Raw genomic sequence first — 16,416 nt, forward strand, 5'->3', positions numbered from 1 at the left:
AAAGCCTCCCCCCTCCCCCCAGGAGTTTGGCAGAACCCAGAGAGAGGAAAAGAAAAGGAATAGGAAAAGCCCCCCACACACACATCAAAGAAATGGGTACTGACATATCCAATCTTTTAACCGTACCAGACAACAAGCATCATAATATAAACGTAGATTATATTATGATTCGGGGTCCATTTCTATCCCCTCGTGGGAGATGCAGTAGTGCAGATAGTCAATTTTACGATGGTGGAATTCGCATTTGGACAGTTTGGCAGTTTGGCTGCTCGAAGCTTCGTGAGCAGGCTCTGAGTAGTTTTTCGTGTTCTGCCATTGTCTCAGTATAAATTAAAATGTCATCCATTGTTAAACTAACGCTCCCTTATACAGGTGTTCATGCAGCACTTTTATTAGCTGCAGCAGGGGCCCCTTGCAGTCCAAAAGGGAGGACCTGGAACTGGAAGCATCCTAACTGGCAAGCTGTTTCCCACTCATTCCCTGCTTTGATCCTCACTCGGTAGTATGTCTCCCACAAATCCAACTCGGTGAAGACCTTTCCCTTGGCCTTAGCACAAACCTCCCCAACCTTTTGGGTTGGCAGCCAAGTGGAAAAGGGATTGGCAGACACCTTTACGCAGGCATGTGCTAACGGGGCTGTGAGCGCCTCAAACGGCAGCGCTAGCACCTATGCAACACTCGGTGCTAGTGCGAGTGGGAGGGTAAGTGCATGTACATGTGCACTGGCCAGCCTTTCATGTGGCCCAGTGGCCAACAGGCCATGGCTCGGTAGTGGGCCATGGCTCACAGGTTGGGGACCCCTGGGCTAGCATGTCCTTCTTGAGGGGGAGTGGGTAAACTTTTTCCACACACACCACATTGAGCCCACAATAAGACACTCATAGACGAAGAGACCATCCTTCTTTTCCCTAAAGAGTGTCGGAGCAGTCTGGCGGGTTGGATGAATCCACAGTTCAGGTTTTTCTCTATAAAAGTCCACAATTCCTCCAGTTCCCTAGGGGTCATGGAATACAGTTTAGGTTTGGGTAGTTTGGCCTCCAGTAGGATTTTGATGGAACAGTCGGTGGGGTAGGAGCACGTCTGACCCCTTCTCACTGAAGATGCCCTGTAAGCCTTGGTGGAGCAGTGGGCTAATGCCTCCTTAAGTAACACCAGCTGCCTGCAATTAGTGCAGGTTCGCGTCCCACCAGGCTCAAGGTTGACTCAGCCTTCCATCCTTCCGAGGTAGGTAAAATGAGGACCCAGATTGTTGGGGGCAATTAAGCTGACTTTGTAATAATGCCGCTTGGTGTGTGTGTGAAAGCCCTAATAAGCAGGCATATACATAGAATGAAGGCTACTGCTAAGCTTGTAAGCCGCCCTGAGTCTTCGGAGAAGGGCGGGATATAAATGGAATTAAAATAAAAATAAAATAAAAATAAGTCAAAGGGCTCCTTGGGGATGCAAGGGTCACCCTGGGAGCGAACCTTGGCAGCTACTCCCACCTCACTTTTCGGTTTCACCTACTGCAGGTTTGGCATAGGTTTTTGATAGCCCTTTCCCCCTCCCTCTTCACAGCCAGCAAGCCAGATATTTAGCAGCCCTCTCCTCCAGTTCACATAGGGGTTCCATTTCTGGAGCCAAGCCAGTCCTAATACAAGGAGCCTTTCCATTCCAGGGGCTACAGTGAAGCTCAGGGTCTCTGTTTGTGCACTCATCCTCATCTCTATTGGTTTGGTAACAAGTATCGCCAGGAAACCCACCCACCCCGCCACTGAGCCATCCCAGCTGGCAAAAAGCTATGGGCACTGTTTGAGTCTCATGCCGAGTTTCTTGACCAGGGCAGGGTTGACCAGGCATCTGGTCCACCCCAAGTCCAGGAGGACTACTAGGCTCCCTTTTCACTCCAAGAATTGAACCACCAGTTCTGTGGGGATGGTCACTGGGTTGACCAGGCAACTAATCAAGGGATCATTGTCAAAGTCTGACTTGCTTTCCACCAGACTACCCACCGGGTCTCCAGTCATCTTTGGGAGATGAGGTGAACTCCACGACTTCTACACCCTTCAGAGCGGTTTTGGGCTCGCTGTTGTGATTACACTGTTTTTTTGGTTATACACTGTTTTTTGGGTAGGACCCTGAGTTGCCTTCTGGGCTGGGTGTGCAGCTCGGCAGTCAGCAATTCCTTCCCACACCTGAAGCAGCCAGTGTATTTTTCAGTGTGGGCTTTGCTCATAGGTGCATATTTTGAGACCTTTCTTTTCACCCATCGCCATCCAAGGCTCAGCCGGTATTTGGATCAAGCCAGGTTGATTTCCACTATCTTTGCTAGGATATACCAGCCACAGAGGTTGGGGAGGGAATACACCTCTGGAAATACAGGTGTTGTAGACCTCATCACTTAGCCCATCTCAGAAGCATCTGATCAAGAGCCTTGGTGGAGCAGTGGGCTAATGCCTCCTTAAGTAACACCAGCTGCCTGCAATTATTGCAGGTTCGCATCCCACCAGGCTCAAGGTTGACTCAGCCTTCCATCCTTCCGAGGTAGGTAAAATGAGGACCCAGATTGTTGGGGGCAATAAGCTGACTTTGTAATAATGCCGCTGGGGGGGGGCGAAAGCCCTAATAAGCAGGCATATACATAGAATGAAGGCTATTGCTAAGCACATTTAATTTGTGCTTAGATTGTAAGCCGCCCTGAGTCTTCGGAGAAGGGCGGGATATAAATGGGATTAAAATAAATAAAATAAAATAAATAAAAAAGATGTCTTCTGGCTAGTCGGTTGGCAAGCAGGTCGTGAAATTCCTGGGTGTCCTTGGCCAGCTCCCAGCGCCCTTTATGCAATCTTTGGCTTTGCGATCAGCTAAGGAGTCTTTGAAGCCCTTCTGAAGTGCAGCCACGAAGCGGTTTCTCAGCTCCAGGGTATCATTGTTGTGGAGGATAACCATCCATTCAACTATGGCCCCCTCTAACACCATGGTCATGCACAGCACCTTAGCCCCTTTGGTGGCTGTTTCTGGACCATACTCTTGCATGTATGTCCAAACTTGTGCCAGGAAGAAACCCAATTGCTCAGGGTCTCTGTTGAACTTTATTCCAGGGCTGGTGTCTTGCGCCCTCTCTGTGTTGCTGGTGTGCTCCTGCAGCCAGTGCAGACTAGGCTGCAGGGCCAGGCATTGGGACAGTTGTGATTGCCAAGGGGCTCACTGCTGAGCTGGCAGAGGTAGTTGCCCCCTTGCTTGCCATGGCTGGAGATGGCTGGTCAGCAGGATGTGCCGCTCGGGCTAGGACTTCTCGAACCTTGAGACTACCGAAAACCCACCCCAGGAACCTTATGGCGTGCTCCAGCATCTAGTCCTCTCACACCAGTTCGTCTGCGCTCGTTTCTTTCTCCAGTTCCTGCAGCTCCACTTGGGTCTCTCGCCAGCAGCTGCCATGGTCCCCATGGGTGAATGTTACTCCCATGCATTTCTCTTTCCATTCTTTTTCCCGACCATCGAGGTCTAGATGGGTCATCCTCTCCCAGCACTCTGGATAGATCCAGCCCTCCAGGAGGGGATTTCGAAGATGCTTCTCCCCCAGGCCTTGCTCTCTTAGTTGCTCTCAGAGAAGAGCAACTAAGATGATCAAAGGCTTGGGGACTAAAACATACGAAGAATGGCTACAGGACTTGGGTTTGGCTAGTCTAAAAAAAAGAAGAAATAGGGGAGACATGATAGCAGTGTTCCAGTATCTGAGGGGCAGCCACAAGGCAGAGGGGGCCAGGTTCTTCACCAAAGCACCAGATGGAAGGACGAGAAACAATGGTTGGAAACTGATCAAAGAGAGAAGCAACCTGGAACTTAAGGAGAAACTTACTGATAGTGAGGACAGTCAACCAATGGAACAACTTACCCCCAGAAATTGTGGGCGCTCCATCACTGGAAATTTTTAAGAAGAGACTGGACAGTCACTTGTTTGAGATGGTATATGTTCTCTTGCTTGAGTAGGGGGTTGGACTACAAGACCTCCAAGGTCTCTTCCAGATTCTATTCTGTTCCATTCCATTCCTGGTTGGTTCCTTGAGCCGACATCATTTGCATGGTCCCCATGGTAGAGGCAGTTTCCTCTCCGGGTTGTCCACAACTGCAGAGCTGGCTTAATGTCAGGTCTGCCCCAATCTGCCCCTTAGGAAAGAAAAGCCTTTGACTCCATTTGGTTAAAGCAAAGGATCCTTTTACTAAGGATGTTGGTTACAGTAAAGTCAAGCCAGCTCTGAAATCTACATGCTCACTAAGTTGAAAAAAAGTGTAGGTTTGGCCCCAGCCCATCCCTCCCCCCATGACCAGTCCGTTTCCAGCCAACTGGAACTCACCAAGATGTTTTGAGAATTTTGAAGTATTTGTGGGGTAATCTGCATATTTCTCAGTGTAAGGGATGCTGGTACAAACAGGATCTGGCTGCTCTGATCCTTGTCACCTGTCATTTCCCCCCCTCCTGATAGCCTATCATGAACACACAAAACTTTGTTACCCTTTCATCCTTCTCCTTTACATCCTTCTTCTCCCTTCTGTTTGATGGCAGGATGCCTGTGAGGCGTCAAGCCAAACCAGGCAGAGCTGACAAACTCTTATTAGTATTCTGAAAAATTTTCAGCTGTTCTCAGTAACATGTTTAGCGTCATCCAGTCTGAGGAGCTGCCAGCTTTCCCAGGTAGACCAGACAGGAAACACAACCAGATGAGCTAAGTGTACTTTATGGCCAGGCTACATTAACAGAAATTGCCAGTGTGAAAGAACAGATCTCCCACTGGCTTGTTTATAGCCTAAGGAAAATCATCAGTGAGACTTGGAATGGGAGCAAAAAGAATAGAGGGGCCTGCATAGTCATATTGTTTTAACAGTATAAACAGTAAAAAGGCAATTTATCTTGAATGAATTAATCTAAAAGGCAAATAGCGTATCTGGGAAAAGGCATCGGCAAACCACTTTTCTCTCTCTCTCTCTCTCTCTCTCTCTCTCTCTCTCTCTCTCTCTCTCTGTGTGTGTGTGTGTGTATGTGTATGTATGTATGTATATATATATATATATATATATATATATATATATATATATATATATATATATATATATATATATATATATATATATATATATATATATATTACAGTGCTTTTTTTCTAAAAAAAGTGCTGGAACTCTCATCTTGGCGGGGGTGGGGGGGCGGTGCTGCTGCAGTCACAGGTGTGAAGGGTGTTGGCGGCGGGCTCCCCTCCGTGGGGCCAGAGCTGGCGGGGCTGCTATATGGCGGGGCTGCGCAATGCGGGCAGCGGAGGCGGTGCGGGCCAGCCGATGTTTTAATGTTATGATTTTAAAAATATATTTTTTCTATTGTAAGTTTCCCCAAACCTCACCATGTGGATTGCATACAAATATTATATAATTGGTAAATAAAGGTAGAACATATGTTAAATATACATCAAATGATAATATGCTTCCCTACAAAGTCAATTCTTGCTCAATGACAGACCAAGGAGTTAACTCGGAAAGGCAAGAGGAAAATCCAGAAGAGGTCTGTGCAGCTCTTCAACATTTTCATCAACGATTTGGATGAGGGGATAGACGGGGAACTCATCAAATTTGCAGACAACACCAAGCTGGCAGGAATAGCCAATACTCCAGAAGATAGGCTTAAGATACAGGAGGATCGGGACAGACTCGATCGAACACTGGGCACTATCTAACAAAATGAAATTCAATTGTGAAAAAAGTAAGGTTCTACATTTAGGCAGGAAAAATCAAATACACAGGTATAGTATAGGTGGTACCTTGCTCAATAGTAGTAACTGTGAGAGAGATCTCGGAGTCCTAGTGGACAATCACTTAAATATGAGCCAGCAGTGTGCTGCAGCTGCCAAAAAAGCCAACACAGTGCTAGGCTGCATTAACAGAGGGATAGAATCAAGATCACGTGAAGTACTAATACCACTTTACAATGCCTTGGTAAGGCCACACCTGGAATATTGCATCCAGTTTTGGTCACCACGATGTAAAAAAGATGTCGAGACTCTAGAAAGAGTACAAAGAAGAGCAACAAAGATGATTGGGGGACTGGAGGCTAAAACATATAGGGAACGGTTGCTGGAATTGGGTATGTGTAGTTTAATGAAGAGAAGGGTGAGGGGTGACATGATAGCAGTGTTCCAATATCTCAGGGGCTGCCACAAAGAAGAGGGAGCCAAGCTGTTCTCCAAAGCACCTGAAAGCAGGACAAGAAGCAACGGATGGAAACTAGTCAAGGAGAGAAGCAACCTAGAACTAAGGAGAAACTTCCTGACAGTTAGAACAACTAACTAGTGGAACAACCTGCCTCCAGAAGTGGTGAATGCTCCAACACTGGAAGTTTTTAAGAAGAGACTGGCCAGCCATTTGTCTGAAATGGTATAGGGTTTCCTGCCTTAGCAGGGGGTTGGACTAGATGACCTCCAAGGTCCCTTTTAACTCTTCTTCTTCTTCTTCTTCTTCTTCTTCTTATTATTATTATTATTATTATTATTATTATTATTATTATTATTATTATTATTATTATTATTACTATTATTATTTTGTAGAAAGGAAAGGCCCACACTGATAAATTAAAAATCTTTGTGGTCTGCAAAGGAATGCTGGTGGGCTAATCAATGATTTGGTGACTAGAGGAGCATCTACAGTGTTGGAGCTTGTGGTCATGGTAAGCCATGGAGGCACTAGGCAACATGACTTTCAGGGCAGTGGTGGTGATTTTATTACTTTAAAAAAAAGTCTGTGCTCTGTCCAAGGGTGCTTGGTAGGCTGCATGTACAGGCCTGGTCTAGAATTTATTTTGGAGCATTCAACTATCTAGAGCAGGCATGTCAAACTCATTTTGTTTGAGGCAACTTTTTATAAAAGAATTGCCGTTAATTTGTTTTAATAAAATAATTTAAATCAATTTTTCACTTGATTTCAAATTGAATGAGATTTTTTTTAGTACAATTGCCAAATGCAATAAACTGGTTTTAGGTATATGTTACTGGAAGGAAAAAGCAATCCCTGTTGCGTTACTGATCCCAGAGATACATTTGCATGTATGCAGGTATCCTTAGAGTGCCATAGTTATGGATGAGAAATATTGGTTGCAAAGTTGGCATTTCTGGATGTAATACAGATATTTTGGACTTATTTTTGTTTCTTTGCATGTTTGATATTTTTAAAAAGGCATATGCTACTGACTACGCTTATGCACATATGTAACATGATCACTGCTTGTCCAAAATTTTACTATACAGATAATACCCCCAGAAATTATTTTAGCTTTTTAAATAAATGTTGTTATTGATGTTAAGCTCACCAGGGAAAACATCATATATTGTTATGTATATACTAGGTTAATTATTTAAAGACTGAAGTGCAACATAACTAGATTCTAAATAATCTATTTTTCAAAACACACAACAGTCCAAACAGTAAAAGTAAAGTCCAAATTAAGAATAGTTCATTCTTAAGAATTGTTTAGATTCAAAATAGTTTTCAAGAGGGTACAAAAGATACTATTTTTTTCTAGAATCAGCTAAATTAGACATATTACATTGAGAAAAATGTTTCTCATTTCTTTCCTGTTACCTTTGATTTCATTGCAGAGATGTTAACATAAGAAATAGATGATTTTGTTATCTGATTTTACCTTCCAAAAGACAGAAGCAGATGAAAAATGTGAGGTTCTTTCCTGTTGGCTTTTCTGAATTAGCTGTTTTAGATTCTAAAAGTTTAGTTCCTAAAGAAGTACTCCTGTAAATAATTTTAATGTACTCCTCTAGTGCAGGCTCTTTTATGACTCAAGGACTTCAACTCCCAGAATTCCTGAGCCAGTATGACTCAGCTTGGAAACCTTTCTCTTTCCCCTCAGCATGGCTGGCTCAGGATTTCTGGGAGTTGAAGTCCACGAGTCATAAAAAAGAGCCAAGATTGCTAGCCCTGCAATAGGCTTAGGAAAACCAATAAGGGAGCTGGGTTGTTTGTTTGTTGTTGTTTTTTTGCAAAAAAAAAAGGTTCCGGAACACCGTTCTGAGCATTCTATGAGAAAAAAAGTGCTAGTCGTTTCCAACTCTAGGGGCCGGTGCTCATCTCCGTTTCAAAGCCGAAGAGCCAGCGCTTGTCCGAGGTTGTCTCCGTGGTCATGTGGCCGGCATGACTAGACACCAAAGGCGCACGGAACACTGTTACCTTCCCACCGTAGTGGTCCCTATTTTTCTACTTGCATTTTTACATGCTTTCGAACTGCTAGGTTGGCAGAAGCTGGGACAAGTAACAGGCGCTCACTCTGTTACGCGGCACTCGGGATTTGACCTGCCAAACTGCCGACCTTCTGATCGACAAGCTCAGCGTCCCAACCCACTGAGCCACCGCAATTGTTCTAACCCTTAGGCCACAGGCTCTTTCTCACTTTGTTAGCTAAGAATTGCCTAATGTGCAATCAGCCCAGGTTCGAATCTCAGAAGGATGTGGCTGACTGATGAGAACAAATAAGTTTGAAATAGCTATATTAGCCTCCCTTTCATTCTTTGTTAGCAGTCCAAAAAATTTACACAAATATGAGCTGTCACTGTGTGACTACAGCCTGTTGATGGCCTTGGGTTAGGCTGAAACAGGAAATAAGATTTGCCCCGTGTTTGGGGCCTAGCAAGGTATTCTAAATACTTAACAAACACTACACACACACACACACACACACACACACACACACACACAGAGAGAGAGAGAGAGAGAGAGAGAGAGAGAGAGAGAGAGAGAGAGAGAGAGAGAGAGTATTTTGAACACCTTGCCGGCCTAACAACTGCCTAATGTGCAATCAGCGCAGGTTTGAATCTCAGAAGGGTGTGGCTGACTGATGAGAACAAATAAGTTTGAAATAGCTATATTAGTCTCCCTTTAGCAATCCAAAAAATTTACACATCTCGGGTTACATCATCAAATATTTCTTCTCTGTTTCCCTTAACATTTGCTATTTCATATTTAAGCTAGTAAATTTCTAATTGTATCAAACTCAGTAAAAACTTCATTATCGCATTTATGAATACATTTTTTGCTTATACATATCTTAATAAATCTCAATGAACAATCCATATCCTGTTATTAAGTTTTACCTAATTATTAATTACAGTATTCCAATTTAAGAGCCTTGGTGGAGCAGTGGGCTAATGCCTCCTTAAGTAACACCAGCTGCCTGCAATTAGTGCAGGTTCGCATCCCACCAGGCTCAAGGTTGACTCAGCCTTCCATCCTTCCGAGGTAGGTAAAATGAGGACCCAGATTGTTGGGGGCAATTAAGCTGACTTTGTAATAATGCCGCTTGGAGTGTGTGTGAAAGCCCTAATAAGCAGGCATATACATAGAATGAAGGCTACTGCTAAGCTTGTAAGCCGCCCTGAGTCTTCAGAGAAGGGCGGGATATAAATGGAATTAAAATAAATAAATAAATAAATAAATATCCATAGTATTTGACTTTCAGGTAACCCAAATTTCCTTTATCTCACTTCATGCAAATTATAATGTCTAAAATACACATATTAGTTACTTAAATATATTCTTATTCTATTTCGTAAACATTTTCTATTTCTCCCCTAATACATCACCACCTTAGTAATAGAGTATGCTTTGTTAGTTCAAATCCATCATCTATATTATCTGGGCTAATCAATAATTCAAACCTATTTCCTAATAGTTTACATTTCCCTTGTAAATCTAAGTCCTCAGTATTAGACAGATTAATCCCTTATTTTTTACTATTTTCCAACTATTCTAAATCTAATAATCAAATTTCTCCTTGTCTCAAATTCTCCCTTTAGCCCACTAATTAACAGTTTAGGGTCCTCTCTAGTAAATCAAAAGGCCCCAGTTTTTCAACCTAATTCTAGGTTTCTTCTTTTGCCAACCAGGCTTCCATACCAATGCTTTTAAATCATCGAATAGATCTCCCTTCATTCTTGTATATGTTACTTGGATTGAAGGAGACCATCTAATTGCCAATTTTCTGAAAGATCTGGTCCATTTATAATCATTAGGTTGTTGCCCTGGTAACCCAGATCCCCGTATTTGTTCTGATATAGTTGACTTCAATTCAGTCTGGTCTTCTTGTTTCTCAGATTTCTTCTGGTTTGTGTAGAAAATCATTTCCAGTTTTGAAGTTGTTATTTTGTTGTCTGGATTTTCAGTAAACTGTACTTGTTGATCTTTAAAGCCCTCTGTCTTGGTATTCACTTCTTCCACTCCTGTTTTTTTTAATTGTTAGTTCTTTAATTGCAATCAAGGCTTTGTTTTGTAGATCTAGGCTGGCACCTTTGTCTTTCAGGTTAGCTTTGAGTTTCTCGGTGTTTGCAAGAATACTTTCAAGTAAGGATTTTAACATACCCAAGATTTTTTGTTGACCCTCCTCCATTTCTGACATAGTTATAAATGGTCTTTCTAGTGAAGGCTATTTATTAAACAAGAGTCAGTAAATGTTCACCTAGAGACCAATTTCACTGCCCATCTGCTCTCTCAACATTAAATCTCTCATAAATAAAACCAAGGTCAGGTCTGGGCTGTGAGTAAGTCTCTTTGTCAGAAATAATAAATTGCTGTACCAAGCTTCACCACAAGATGTCCCTGTTAGCATTTAGAGTCTTTTTCAGATCTCCGGCTAGGTTCTTATCCAATTCAAGTTCTTTTTTCCAAGAAAAATAAAATAGCAGATCCCAGTAAGAATAGGAACTTTTTGGGTCCCCAAATTCCAAGAAAAAAATATAAATCCAATTATATTAAGTGCCATTTAGGATTGTGAAGTCCAAAAGCAACTCTGAATTGAGCCCAGAAACAATGGGATAGTGAAGCTGTTGATTCAACTGGTATTGAAACTCATTGAGGAGAAAATGGATAAACACTTTCTCCTCTGTATCTAGCTCTAGCAGAGGTAATCCATCAAGGTGTCTCAAGTGGTTTCACTATCATAGTAAACTAAAAGCCCAATGCAAATCAGTATAATTTACTTGTGTCTTGAGTTTGTTGATTACCTTTTCAGTTTTTCCACAGATGGCAAGCAGACCAGCAGCTAGCCAGATTGTTAAAACCCTCTTTACTCCCTTATTCATTATCTACTTTAGACAATTAATGAACATAGGGGGAAGTTACTGTTGGTGACCATTTCTCTGGTACTTTATTTGGTTAATATACGGCATCTATTTGATTATTATTTTTGGTTTATCTTCTAATGGTGTCTCAAATAGATTTTCCTTTTTCAACTCTTTGTTTAAAAAAATCATTGTGAGCCTTTTGAAAAATTGTCTTGTCACCGAGAAACAGGACCATGCCTCTTCCCTCTTGCTGAATAATTTTCCTTATTTAGTAGTTGTCTGTAATACCAATTCCAAAAAAGGAGTTGGGAAAAAGGTAGGAAGCATGGCAAGTTTCTAATATCTAATATTTCTCCCTCTACATTTGACAATATTAAGTTCATTCGTAGAATTAAATTAAATTATATAAAAACTTTACAGAGATAGTCATGGTAGTTGCTTTGCTAGTTTTGTCATACTGGCCTCCAGCCCAATGTTAAACATTGTTATTACTCTTTAATAAAGAAAATGTGTGGAGCATGTCCAATAGCAGATGAAAAACATTCTGAACTATAACTTCTGATGCCAACGATGCCATTCCCTCTGTAATACACCATTTCTAGATGACAAGTTGGGTCTTTCCTGAGTTCATTTATTCCTCCTGAGTCAAAAGGCAGAAAAGAAGCTTGTCCATAAAAGTTTATATTATTGACATGTAACCAGCTCTTTCATATTTTTTTCCTTATATTTGCAGATGCCAGTGCAGGTGATCGAGTTCAGATCAATAATGTAGCTTCAACATCAGCTTCCAACTCCACCTGAAATGATCTCAAGCAGCAACTTGTACAGGAACAATCACCAGTAATTTTGAGTCTTACTCAGCAATACTGGTCACGTTTGGAAAGAAAATGTAAAAAGAAGGGGAAAAACTGTTCATTATAGTGTTGGATTTTTAAAAATTGTTGTTCTTATTTAACCTTGTAAAAACCAGTTTCATTGTATACTTACTCTGCAGGCTGTTTGGGGCAGGGGAATAAGTGGGGTGGGAAAAGGGAAATGGATTCTTAGAACACCAATTTCTCTTCCCATGACAATCTTCTAATTTCAGATAATTGCTGTTGTGTACTTTAGAATCAGGAATCGTATCTGATGCCCTCCAACAATCACTGCTATCATCAGAAAAAAAGGAAAGGAAGAAACCCCTCATTCTGCTGAAGCCTTGTATTTTTAAGTGATTTTCAATTTTTGGTGTAGTGCACAACTTGAATTTGGTTAGGAGTTTAACAGAAGTTGCTCATCTTGAGTATTATTTGCTGGAATTAAATGTCTTCATATTGGGTGAGGAGGAAGAACAAGATGAGGTGCTACACTATGCTGAGTTGCTAAAGGGAACTAGGAAGGAGAGCGGGGAAGTTAACAGTGTGGGGAAAAAAGCTTGACATAATAAGGAACAAATCACCTTAAATTTTCATTTGCCTCTGAAGAATTCTGCAGACATTATACTATTGGCTTGAATGTACCTATCCCAATGTTTTAGGAGTTGGGTATTTTTAAAAAAAGTCTGGAAAACATAGAAGAAAACCTGACTAATCTATACCCACACCTCAGTAGATGGGAGTTAGGTGTACATGTTCCTGCATGCCAGAAAATACAAAAATCCTCCTGCAGTCTTTTCATTCCTTTTGATTCTAAATTGATTCTGTTCTTGAGAAAGAACACTGGGGGGAAAGATGCAAGGATATAATGTGAATGGACATACTACTTTCATAGCATACAGGGCTTTTAAGTTGATAGATTTATTTAACGGGTAGAATTAAATCCTGATTTATATTTAAATTCACCTTTTTCAGCCTCTTCTTTTTCTAACCTTTGTTTACTGGTTTTCAGAAGTTGCTTTTGTCACAATGGAGAATATTAATCTGTAGAAAAAAGGTTCACTTGCTCCAGGTGTCAAGTATGTGTGTATGTATATATTTTGTGTTTTATATGTGCACACAAGCATTCATGCATATATATAGCACTATTATTTTTTACATCTAGAAGCAGAAATGCCTGTTTGCTACATCTTTGTTCTGGATAATTAAATTGTGGCCAAAGGTCTCTGTGACATGAAAGCAATATGCCTTGAACAGTTTGAGAAAGAATGCCATTACTAATGCATAAAGCACTAATGGATTCTTGTGACTAGCTTCCTCTTTGAATTGATAGCTGTACTTATTTAGCTTTATATCAGATTTGCTTTTCCTTGCAATATCTTTCATTGGTGAACCTTTTGAAATTAGATTTGGACCAAGGAGAGCAAGTAGTTTATGTTCATTTCTTAGGTGTGAAGTCATTGGGGGAAGAGAAGTAGAGTCTCAAATGGAGAATGGGGCATGCCCAGAAAGGAGTGGTGGCTTCTCTAAAAAAAATCAGATGACTTTAAAGACCATACGCATCACAATGTAAACTGTTTTTAAGAGCCACAAGTCAGGAAGCTGTCTTTCAAAAACTAAAGCTAGAGAACTAGAAAAGAATCCACAATGGGTGAGAGGCCTGGAAGACTCTTTTGCTGCATGGCTTGAGCCCACTGGCATCTTCCATGTTGAGCATGCGGCCATCATAGTCAAAGCTCCGTTTTGTGGTCTGAATTCAGGAAGAGGAGATCTTAGGAGGTTTTGTATTATTTTCATTGGTTTAAATAATAGGAGAGAAAAATTAAAAGCTTTAACACTTTTTTTAATATGTGTGTCTCTCTCTCTGTGTGTATATATATATAAAAACTAGGATCCTGATTTTTTTCCTAAGGATCATGGCAGAACTGCAAGCAAAATTTTATATAAATCTAGATCCAGGTGTTTCAGTTTCATTTTTTGTAAATAAACTGACAAAAGCTCCTCACCAAATTCAAGTTTGTACATTAGTTCTTAAACTTTTAAGTTGTATTGCTTTATATGTAAATACGTGGACACAGGAACTGTTATTAATGAATAAATGTTACCATTCAGGGCAGTTAATTTGTTTTAATAATCAGACAAAATGTAGACAAGCTTTTTAAAGCCATATAGTTCTAACTATGTACAGTAGATAACTGGCCTGTATTATTGTAACAATAACTCTAGCAATGTATAGTGTATCTATATAGTTTGGAGTGCCTTTGCTTCCATGATTTTTTTTCTTCCTTTTTGTAACAGATGCCTCATATGTGCAGATATGCTTCCCTTTTTTCAGCCATTTCATGGTCAGTAGCAGCGTTAAAAGAAAATGTGTCCAAACATCCATGGCTGTGTTCATCCTGCTGAATTGATACCAACGAGTTACAGCTCAACAATATCTGGATAGCCACCATTTTCCCAGTATTTTTGCACACTTATTTTAAACATATGCCCACTATAACTGGTATCATTATATAGATAACACCTTGGTATCCAAAATGACAGGTTTATCTTTTACAGATTCTTGCCCAATATGTTGTTCGGTAGGTCTTGTTGGATCACTGCTGCTTAGAGCTTTTGCTTGGTCATGTTGCTTATTCAGAGACAGAATTGGAGATTGTAAAATAAGTAAGCAGCTGTAACTGGGGAGGGAAGTAATGGGATCACATACATACACCTGTATATTTTAGATCTAAAAATCTTGTAAGCCTTTTTGGACAGAAAGAAAGTTGTGATATTAACTGTCTAATACCATAGATTAGCACCTCTGTTCTCATTTACTTGCCAATTTTTTATGAACATTAATTTTTGTGCTCAGCACAAGGGCCTTGCTTTTAAAACTCTGCTCATATATATTCAACTTGTTAATATTCTACATGAGGTTTTCTTTAATGACAAAATGCGGAACTTTTTATCAAACCAAAGGTTGCTTTTTTTAAAGTTTTTTGTAACCATCTTCTGTTCATTCCAGTAAGACAGAGGATGCCATTTTTCTGGTGACATAAAAGTCAGTGAAAATATTTTGTTTCTGATAGTCCACTTGGAATTTAAATTTTATGTTTTGTTTTTAAATGAAGTACCGTATAGTCTCTCAATCTATCCTTTGTCTGTGTTGCAGTTGTGCATAATCCTAAAATGGCATTAATGATATTCTCCGTGTCATTGACTGAAAATCAGAAAAAAGGCACTAGTAATCTTAATTTTGAAGTATGTCCTTTCAAACAATGTTATGGATTTTTTAAACATATTATTTTAATGTCATCTAACTGGTGCTTGAACAAGCTTCCTTCTATGAATAAGCCAAGAAATAGTTGATGTCTGTAATTAGTGTTAATTTGAAACAATCCCTAATTAAAAATGTTATCAGCATTTTTCTCCATTAAATATCTTAGCCTCTAGAGATCAAAGCCAGTAATAAAAAGCACAGTTTGCTGTCTAGCCCATGACTGATATTTTTCAGATGTGCTCATCAGAACTCCTTTTAATTCCTAATATTTCTACAGGAACTAATTCCTTGCTTCATTTTGCAACAAGGCAATAAAAGCAAAATGACTGGTACCTAAAGGGTTAGCTTGAGATATGTCTCTTTCTAGTGTTGTTTGTTCTTGGTTTTTTGGAAAAAAATACAAAAAACCATTTATATATATAAATAATGTGCTTGCTTGTAAAATTTGCATTTGTTACTATGTTGCTGATCACTTGGGCTTGTACACACAATTAGCGTGATCACTTTCATCTTAAAAGCAGAGTTCTAAATATATATATAATGGACTGTGGGTTGTATACAAACTGTTGCATACACACGCAAAGCTGTCTTGATTCAAAGAAGCAAAACATGTATAACGTTATTACTACTTGAATGCCTCTGTGACTGATTACTTTTTCATTTTAAGTATAAACTTTTTTGTGGTATGTATGCTTAATGTTCATTATTTTATCTCCTCCCTTCAGCTCCTTTGTAAATACATTATGTTCTGTGTGACTTGGTTTGGAAATAGTTAACTGGTACTGTAATTTGCATTAAATAAAATGTAGGTTAGCCTGGTCATGAAATTTAAAAATTACAGTGTGTGGTCTTCATTTCAAAATATTTCCTATCCATTACCCTGCACTCTTTGCTATGGCCTCTTTTCTAGACCTGTCCCTCTTCTCCACTCAGAAGGTGGGTTAGAATATAATAATAAAAGGACAAGGAATTGGCATCTTTTCTTTAAGTGATGATATTATTAGAAGCCAAAACAGGTCCTGTGTTGTGTTTGTTTTGGTGGGGAAAGAAGGGAAGCCTTTCATGGAAATCATAGCCTCTACTGAACTCTTCACCCAGCGGGTGGGCTTAAGGGCTTTTCTAAAGCATTCTTTAGATCAGGTGCTGGTTCTAAGAGGGCACCCTATCGTATCAGGCACCCTTTCCTGGAACAGCACCGATCTTTTGTCCTTAA

At 40.3% G+C, this 16,416-nt stretch overlaps 1 protein-coding gene across 7 annotated transcripts in view; it reads left to right on the forward strand.

The window, feature by feature from the left end:
• The window catches only part of GSK3B (glycogen synthase kinase 3 beta), a 165,164-nt gene extending 149,126 nt beyond the window's left edge, over positions 1 to 16,038 (forward strand). For 5 of the 7 annotated variants that reach the window (XM_081317165.1, XM_081317166.1, XM_081317167.1 and 2 more), the window contains one exon: positions 11,818 to 16,038. In XM_081317165.1, the coding sequence (XP_081173291.1) occupies positions 11,818 to 11,885 (68 nt within the window). In that variant the 3' untranslated portion in view covers positions 11,886 to 16,038. The remainder of the gene's footprint in view (positions 1 to 11,817) is intronic. The other 2 variants (XR_014025055.1, XM_081317168.1) reach the window with 2 other exon arrangements.
• The last annotated feature ends 378 nt before the right edge of the window (positions 16,039 to 16,416 follow it).

Source organism: Vipera berus (genome assembly GCF_964194415.1).
Source record: "Vipera berus genome assembly, chromosome: 2".
NCBI classification, from domain to species: domain Eukaryota; kingdom Metazoa; phylum Chordata; class Lepidosauria; order Squamata; family Viperidae; genus Vipera; species Vipera berus.